This window comes from Patella vulgata, chromosome 9, assembly GCF_932274485.2.
Source record: "Patella vulgata chromosome 9, xgPatVulg1.2, whole genome shotgun sequence".
In the NCBI taxonomy this organism is placed as follows: Eukaryota; Metazoa; Mollusca; class Gastropoda; family Patellidae; genus Patella; species Patella vulgata.
Genome location: NC_065887.2, coordinates 13596226 through 13605306, shown reverse-complemented (window position 1 = coordinate 13605306; position 9081 = coordinate 13596226). Strand labels below are relative to the sequence as shown.

Below are 9081 nucleotides of genomic sequence, written 5' to 3'. Positions count from 1 at the left end.
GGGATGAAATTGACGTGTACATAAAAGAAAAATCTAGTACCACATACTACTCTACTACTGTTGTCCGGGCAAAATATCTCTGATAGTACACTGCAAAGCGGAGATCCATCTCAATTTTCCCTATTGCTGACGAACAGTAGAACGTTAAACCCAATTTCATTTGAATAAACCTGGGAATTATCTTTGAAATTGTTTTTTAAATACCTGGAAACATTGAATATGTAGAACAGAACAATGATCTTGGAAACGGTATAAAACCTAGAATAGTCTATAAACGTACAAATCGTTATTCATAACGTCCTATTTTTCTGCATAATTAATAATACAAGATTAAAAGATACATAAATATTAATATACATTATAACCTCTGGTGCTTTTTAAAGAGTTTAGTGAAAGCTCATACAAAATGAATTACTCTTAGTAGGCTAGTGCTTGAATTCTTAAGATATGCTTAATTGCTAGTCTATGGTTACAAAAATTGAATAACATATATATATATATATATATATATATATATGTCTTTTTACATGGATGATAAATGAAGCGATGCCATATTGGATGAATAAAATGAGAATAATGTAGAAATTAATCACCCTTTTAGTATGTTGTTCAGTCATGATGTACATAGAATAACAATATTAAAATAACATTATTATACACTTTTCCAGTTTGACTCCCACCGTATGGGATGTACAGAACAATCATATACAGAGATACCCTTAAAAATATATTTTATGCAAGAGCTAAATCTGTCTATTGCAGGTCTTTCTTTAGGCCTGAAATGTTATCTTAATTAATAATTAGACTTTAATTAACTTATCCAGACCATAATCAACTCTCGATGTCATCGCTAGCCTGCGATGTTTATTGGATTAGGTTCCGAATTCCTGTTCGACTTCCATTCATAATTTAATCATTAAATGGATAATCGAGACTATGGTTTTTATCGTACAGGCTTTAGTAATGATGATCGAGGCTAGGCCGAAAATTCAATCGCTAAAATCTCAGTTCAGGGTGGATCAATTTGACTGAAATTATCTGCAAATTCCTTTTACTTTATCTAGTTTTTTTTTAACTATTGTAGTGAGAACTGCCAGCTCTTTATCTAATCTCCCATTATGTATCTTTAAATAGCAAATGGTGTCTGTGTCTCTAATCTTAATGCTATGCAATTACAGCATTTTGCACAGTTCCCACCTCAGACCCCCAATGTTTTTTGCAGAACTATCATTCCGTTCAATTTCACGGACACTCATTATTTCATATATTTTATACGTAATAAACTTACAGATTTGATAACAAAATGGCGACCTTGGCCACTGTTGACCAGACTCTTTGTATATTATATGACTGTGGGACAAAGTTATTGGGCGATTTGTCTTAAACCTGGAGAGCTTGCGTTGTTCAGGACCAGTTATTCAAAATAAATCAATCATACCACTGGTATGCGTTTAATGGCGATGGCATGGACAATTCTTCAGAAACCCTTATTTATGATATAATAAACCTATATAATCCCCCACAAAGAACAGTTCATATGGCATCGTTTTAGGCGTTATGGTGCTTTTCGTATTTTGATTTCTTGATCTGAACCCCGGATTGTCGGTTAATACGGTCTCTCTTCTTTCGTTATTTTACATTAAACTAGTAACTTTTGGAAAATGAGTCTCCTGGGTTAAGTCATTTCAGATGTCGTTGGGGCGCCATTTAAGGACAACTCGTCTAGAGTTTTCTCGTCCACTGTGATCACAATCTCCGTGTTTCTCCGGCGTACCTTAGCTAATATCTCCCGACCGTATATCGACGCCATTACTACTATTGCTACGGACAACCCGGCTTCAATAAGAGATATATAGCAAAACCACAAAGGTGAGAATTCCTCCATGAAATATCCCAACACAATAGGGTTACAAAATTTACCAACAGCTGACCCTAGTAACATAAAGGAGGAGATCTTTCCGCTCACTGAAATTATTGTTTTGTTAATCCAGGCGATAGCAACCGGAAATAAAATTCCCATAAGAAACCCGCATATCCCTGTAAAAATCCACACTCCAATAAGGGCTGAATAAATGGAACTTAGGGTTATGCCAGCTATAGTCAATACCAGTGCCAATAGCGAACCTAAAAGTAGAAGCGTCGGGCTTAACACGTCTGCGCAGAAGAAACCGACAGCTCGAACAATTACGTACATCCCGAAATACACGGATGATAACTGCGCTCCCTGGGTCTTGGACCAGTTCAACTGTTTAACCGCAAATGTCATGAGAAATGATGCGTAGGCATCTTCTATTGTGCTGTTGAAAACGAAAGTGGAAATTACTATTATTATGGCCACGATATAATGACGCATCGGCAGTTCTCGTACGTCTTTGTAACCAGTGGATGATTTTTCAATCTTTGTTGACTGTCTATTTCTGCAAGTCTGGAAAAGCAGTGGAAGCGATGCCACCAGGGCTAAAACGGCAGAAATAGTGTAGGCGTGATAGAGTCTGATATTGAGATCCGGAGACTCTGTGGAGTTGTTGCAAATTGAACTATTAAGCGAGAAATTCCTGCCGGATTCGTAAAACTGTTCTTCGCCAAATAATGCCTTTCTGCTGTAGTTGCTCGTGGAAATATTAACAACGTTTTCAATACACTCGACCTGTGTGTTGTTTAAAACACTTTCTACAAGATCTCTGGGTACCAAAAATGGTTCAGTCAACAAAGGTGCAAGAAAAGCTCCTACTGAAAATCCAAGGTTGACTAAAAACAAGTATGGTTGACTTTCTAGACCCCACATTCTTACAACGTCAGCACTGGCACCTGTGAAAAGAGAGAGAATGGCTATTATATTTAGACGCGGCGGGTGTAGTAGACAGGGCAGAGTATGCTCACGAATTCTGGTACTACGTCACTGTGATTGGGTTGTTTTAGTATTCCGACATATCAGTGCACCGCCATAGTTGGTGTTTACGTGACACAATGCGAAGAGGGCACGTGGTTCAGTAACCAGGTCAGATCCCGATGTTGGCCGAGAAAATTCCTCGGATTTTTCCGGCTACGTTTCGCATTGTCAGCGATGCAGTACTGCAGATCTATAGTCATTAGGGTGGTCCGAAAAACCCACGTCCCGTAGATACCATTGGCATTTAGATATCCGCTGGCAGTAGGCTGTAACGCCGATGTCTGTACAAAATTGTCCCCACAACGCATGACGTATGCCCGTCTTCATTAGTCCGGTTAGTTAAAGAAAGTAAGACGTTAAGTGACGTAAAGCCTTACTTCATTTCATCTATTAGTGTTTACAAGATGGCTGAAAAATAAACTCATACTCACTGGCATCAAGACCTCCCGTGAAGAAGGTATTACAGAACCAAGCTACTAACATGGCCTCGTAAGCTGTACAATATGGAATGATGACAACAGTAGCAGACATGCCCAGTACGGTCAGGTAGAGTAGAAGATTTCTATTAAACTTATCGTACAATCCACCAAACACTAAAGCCCCGACTACACTACCCACAGCAGAAGCAGTAAAGAAGAAGGAAGCGGATTCTAAGGATGTATTAGTTATCAGTTGAATATCCAGAAAGGCTGAACCTCTTTGGGCTATTATGAAGCCCTGAAAGTAACAAAAACAGTCGATGATACTGAATGAAATGACCACGGCTGCTGAATTAACTCCCTTAATATAAATTAACGGGTGAGAATCTTTGAACGTCGGGAGTTATACTTTAAATGAATTTGAAGGTGAAACTAAAGCGAATTTTATGGTGGATACTCTCACCCACCCACCCACTGGGACTAAAGTATATGATTGTATATAAACTGGCATCGCTAAATTAATTTTAAAATAAACAAAGAAATAATATTTGAAGATGAAACTAGAACTCGGTCTCTTCTTTTAAGATGCATTATGTAAGATTTCAATAAAGAGCTGACAGTTTTTGATATAATAGTTAAAATATAGATAATAAAAAAAAGGGAATATGTTAAAAATTTCATTCAAATTACTTCATTCTGAGCAAAATTATGGCAGTTTGAAGAATGGAGAATAGTATAGTCTCGAGTGTCATTACTACCATTGCTAGAATAGTAAACAAAGTTTTGATTATCCATTTTTTATTTAAAGTATTAACCGACGATCGAGTATAAATCCGTTGAAAATCACAACCATCCGTCTCTTTAGAGAGTTGATTATGGGCTTGGCATGTGAATAAATGTATAATTAATGATTTATATAACATGTGAGGTCAAACGATAGATTTGAAATGGGCAGATTTAGCACTTACATAATGCATCTTTAACATATTGCCGATATTTCCGAAAAATCGAAGACATTAGAGCCAAACCAATGCCTAAATATATTGCCGATATATCCATGATTTACAACTCCGTAGAAATAAAATCACACAACAGGCATTGACTGTTTGCATGCATAGATAGTTTACTTCACACTGTGGGGCATTAACAACTGATAAATTAGGAATGATATCAATATGTCTGCACTTTTATTTCTAAGATATCAACTAATTTCAAAAGTACAAGGCTTTTGGTTGAAACTGTAAAGTAGTTACAAGAATCAATGCGAGATTCTTCAGTGTAGAATGATCGGTAAACACCATACTAATCCCAAAGAAATAGTGAATATAAAAGGTTACCAAGGCAATATAAGCCACAAGAAGATATAGGGTTGGCACCAGGCGGGTTCGATATCCGGGTTCTCTCCATCTTTTACATAAAGATGATTTTCTTGGTGAATCAGCCATTTTCAAACCAGGTTTCCTGAAATAGTGAAGATAAAGAAAGTTAATGATAAAAATGTGGAATAATAATGACGGACCCAGAATTTTTACGTGCAAGATTTGTGATAAAGGGACCAATTAAAGGCGGGTACTACCCCTCCGACCCCACCCTAAAGACAGAATAAATTTACACAAACGTGTGAAAGTAGTTAAACCGCACATTATGTATCAAAGTATTTTGGGTTCCAGTAAGTTTTGGGGAATTAAGTGGGAATGGTTCAAAATGTTTTGGAGTCCAGGTGTTGACCGAGAGCATTTCCCGGGTGTTCCAGCGTTCTTTTATCTGCACGCCAACGTGGGGCCTCGGTTGTTTGTTCAATTCTAACGACTACACCATTCTTTGCCAGACCCCAATCCTGCAAGTGTACGTCGGTACGGTCGAAGATTTCTGACCACTACTGTTTTAGGCTATGGTCACTGTGGCCTTTTCACTAACAGTGCAATGGGGCGCATATTCTGCCCAATGTCCTCACAGGGACACAAATGCAAAATTGTATGTCAATACGGTGACATGCCTAGATATATTTATTTGGCACAATAATATACAACATAATAAATGACAAATGTATCTATGGTACACAATATTTTTAGCACTAATTTGGGGACTCCTAGCGGCAGCCCCCTCCCCCCACACACACACACGAACACACACGCACACACTTTTGTTCGTACCCTGCATGTATAGCATTAGAGGCATCCAGGTTTGTTCCTGTTTTGGTATCAACATTTTACAGCAGGTGTAATAATATAATTAGTATTAATGCTATATGAATTATAACGTTATATGAATATGAGAACTATTGTAACAATATTATGGCCTGGACATAATCAAGTTAAATAGCGCGTAAACCAATGGAAATTGGTAATAAATTAATACATGAAATGACTTATGGGTTGATAAACACGTTCTGTTTTCATGGCCATAAATGTATCATAATAATATTCTCTCTTGCTCATACAAATGCGCCAACGGTAATGGAATGTAAACTGCTTCCATATATAACTGCATACAAGAAACTATTGTATTGTTGTTCCTGATAAACATGCGATTTGGCTGCTGTAAATACGGAGGCCTACATAACGTGTTGTCTGAGTGAAGTCCAAGAATGGAGAATTATAAGATTATCCACGCCAGAGTTCAAACCACTAAACGTTCAACCGATATGTAGAGTACTACACAAGTTATATATCATTAGATGGACACCTGTGTTAGAAAAAAATCTACGATTTAGATTCGTCATAAGTTTTTGAATCATATGTTATACTAGCAGGATACCCGGCTTTGCCCGGAGCCTAAATTCGCCCAGAGCCCAAATTGAGTCGACTCATGACCTAAACCAGTCACGGGGTCATGCCGGTTAATTTCATACCCACGTGGATCGCGGCGACGAAGCGTGATGGCGAACATACATACATACATCTATACATACCATACATACATTCAGACATCATTGATTTTATTTCTATAGATTTCATCGTTGTATAGTCATCTTAAGGTTGCCATCTCGTTATCAATCCATATGACATATAAGTTATATCCTATCTTGACATAGTCTCAAAATAGATCATATTCAATTTATGCTATTTTCACAGTGTACAAATACGGATGATATTCAATAACAGTGGACTGTATAAAAAAAAACATCGAACACTTTAGCAACGGTTGTATTCACGGTAAAGTAAGTGGGCCCTCACGTTAATTCACGAGACTTATATGTCTATTTATATGCAAAAACGAAAGTAGAATAATATGAATATGGATATTATACTGAATAAATTAAGCAGATGTATTCAACTTAAGTATGAACAAATGAATATGTGCGTATATATTTATATCGACGAAATAGTAGGAATGTGGATAGGGATAAATCATCCGCATAAAAAGTAGCCCATGAAATATACAGTCACACTTTGAACCATTTCTTAAATCAGTTGACAACCAAAATAGCATTTGTTTGCATTTAACAACAGGCCACCATCCTATTACACGATTGACAAAAATTCGCCACTTTGAAAAATCGTGAAATACTTTTTTTGGCTAACATCGGAATCGACACCGGGGCATCCTAGTTAGCGAGCCAGTGACTTACTCACTTAGCCGCCGTGGCTCCCCATTGTGTATTAATAATATACTGATAGTGTAATGTATAAAGCAATATCGCTTACCTTTAATCTCACTAAAATTATTTACGTTCACACGTCTAAACTATGATGTGAAGTTCGTCAAAATATTGTATCCGGTGGTCCATCTGAAGAGCTATACGGATTCTGTGAAAGTGAAAGGTCAATTCCATCCATTATAAATTCTATGGGAGGGGAAAATACCAATGACTATATTATATAATAAACGTTTAGAGAGAAGATACATAGCTTAACTTGAACCGTCTTTGATATTACTCATCTGTCGAAGATAACGCACGAATGCAGAGCCGTTATTTTTAAATACTATTGTCCTTGTATAATTGTTTGCACTGAATCAAATAGCTGACTGAATGTTAATTTTACAGATTTGTTATAACCTTTTGTTTTAGACAAAATAAGCCTTATCAGATAACAACAGATCAAGGTTCAAAATTCAAATCATTTCAGTTTAGGTCAGATTTAGACATGGGCTGTGTCCCGTTGCCTGTTACGTCATTAGACCGGACTCTGATAAAGCGTACTGTACCAGATCTGGATTGAGCCCCGATAAAGCGCGCTGTACCGGATCCGGATCTGTTAAATCACTGAAGTTTAGCCAGCTGAAGCAGATATCCAAACTTTCGTTGGGAACTAGGTACGGTTTATATCACAGCCACGGGCTCACAGCCATTAGTATTAGGGTTAGGGTTTCAGATGGGAATTCCCCTATGGCATGCCGTTTTGCACCGTCCTACAAATTCTGACCCCTGCCATGTCAACACAAAGTGGCATCCATACGAGAGACTGTTCGTGTTAGTGGGGAATGCGGCTACTAAACTGTTCTTATAATAGTAAGGTAAATAAACAATAACTCGGGATCACATGAGGTCAATTGTGTTAATAAATATTGTATTCATTTTATCAACCACCCCTTTAAGCTATATCAACGGTGATGGACCTCCCAACTAATATTAAATTCAAACGCATCATTGTAGTAAGGTGCTGACTTGCTAACCAGAAGGTCTCGAGTTCTCATTCCCTCTGACAAGGTTCCTACGGTTTTTTTCGGCGAGATTTGCCCTTGTCACTGATGCAGAACAGAGGGACTGGCAAGGAACGGCGTCTAATCGTTCGGATGGGACGACAAACATTGGCGTGCGCGTAAAAGAATCATTTTTAATTGGAATTCAAAATAAGAGTAAGCCATAGCGTCGCTGTTTGGGCAAATTCCCCTCATAGCACACTGCACTGCGTATACCCAGCTTCATTATCCCGGCTGGTAACGAAAAGTAGCATACTAAACCCTAAAACATTTCCGGTCACGGGTGGCAGAACCTGTATTGGGACAAGGTCACTGACAAGAATTCAACCAAATGAGTATATTTTTGTCCATATGGGTTACGAATGCCTTTTTTTAACTCTGTAGAAGATAACTGACCTTTAAGTTCATATACATTATAGGCTTACGTGTAACATCGGACGTAGGAACACAGACGGTTCATTTTACGCCGTCGAGTTCTATTTTATATACCCATTTATTCTATATAGGTAGTATTTTGTATCCAGATATACTTCCAGTATTGAGAGCTAATTAAATCGGCCCAGGGGTTTCAAAGCCAACCCGTTCAGACGGATAAGATGAACCAGTTTAAAATGAAAAGCCTTCTCGGAGACAGGTCGCGAGCTGGGGCTTTTTGAAACGGGTTTATTAGCCTCACATTTGCGTTCAGACGCTTAAAGCGGAAATTGGAAATTTTTAAGTTATATTTTTAAAATTTATTAAAATAAAGCCTGAAAATAGATGGTATCCATAAACAGTCCTACCTTGTTAAAGAATAATTCTATTAATCCTATAATTCACTATTGTCAGCTGAGAAATTGGCAAAAATATCATTTTCCTCTTCATTTTCAAACGTTTGAATATCGCTACTCCAAGGGAAATAATTGGGAGGTAATTGTGTTATTATTTCCTGTGTAAATGAATCTTAAGTGTGAGAATGACACCTATGATCGTATAATTGTGAGTTGACAACCTATTGAGCAAAAGACAGAAATAATTACGTTTTGACTTTCTTAGAAAATTTGCAATTTCCGCTTTAAGTTAAACTGGTTTAACGATCCCCGGGTTTTTTAAACCAGTTCAACTTAAGCGTCTGAACGGGCTACAAGT

At 37.6% G+C, this 9081-nt stretch overlaps 1 protein-coding gene across 1 annotated transcript; it reads right to left on the bottom strand.

The window, feature by feature from the left end:
• Nucleotides 1–536: 536 nt before the first annotated feature.
• Nucleotides 537–6417, bottom strand: LOC126831909 (sodium-dependent glucose transporter 1A). Its single transcript, XM_050562578.1, has 4 exons — nt 6221–6417; nt 4647–4770; nt 3322–3607; nt 537–2808 (listed from the first exon to the last, which is right to left on the bottom strand). The coding sequence occupies exons 1-4, from the start codon at nt 6229–6231 to the stop codon at nt 1676–1678; spliced, it is 1554 nt and encodes a 517-aa protein (XP_050418535.1). The 5' UTR covers nt 6232–6417; the 3' UTR covers nt 537–1675.
• Nucleotides 6418–9081: the final 2664 nt, after the last annotated feature.

Excerpts from the sequence above, each read along its gene's own strand:
- LOC126831909 (XM_050562578.1), bottom strand. Across the intron at positions 3,608-4,646 it reads TTGTGGCTTATATTGCCTTG|GGCTTCATAATAGCCCAAAG; the intron begins GTAACCTTTTAT and ends TGTTACTTTCAG. Across the intron at positions 2,809-3,321 it reads CACGGGAGGTCTTGATGCCA|GTGCCAGTGCTGACGTTGTA; the intron begins GTGAGTATGAGT and ends CTCTTTTCACAG.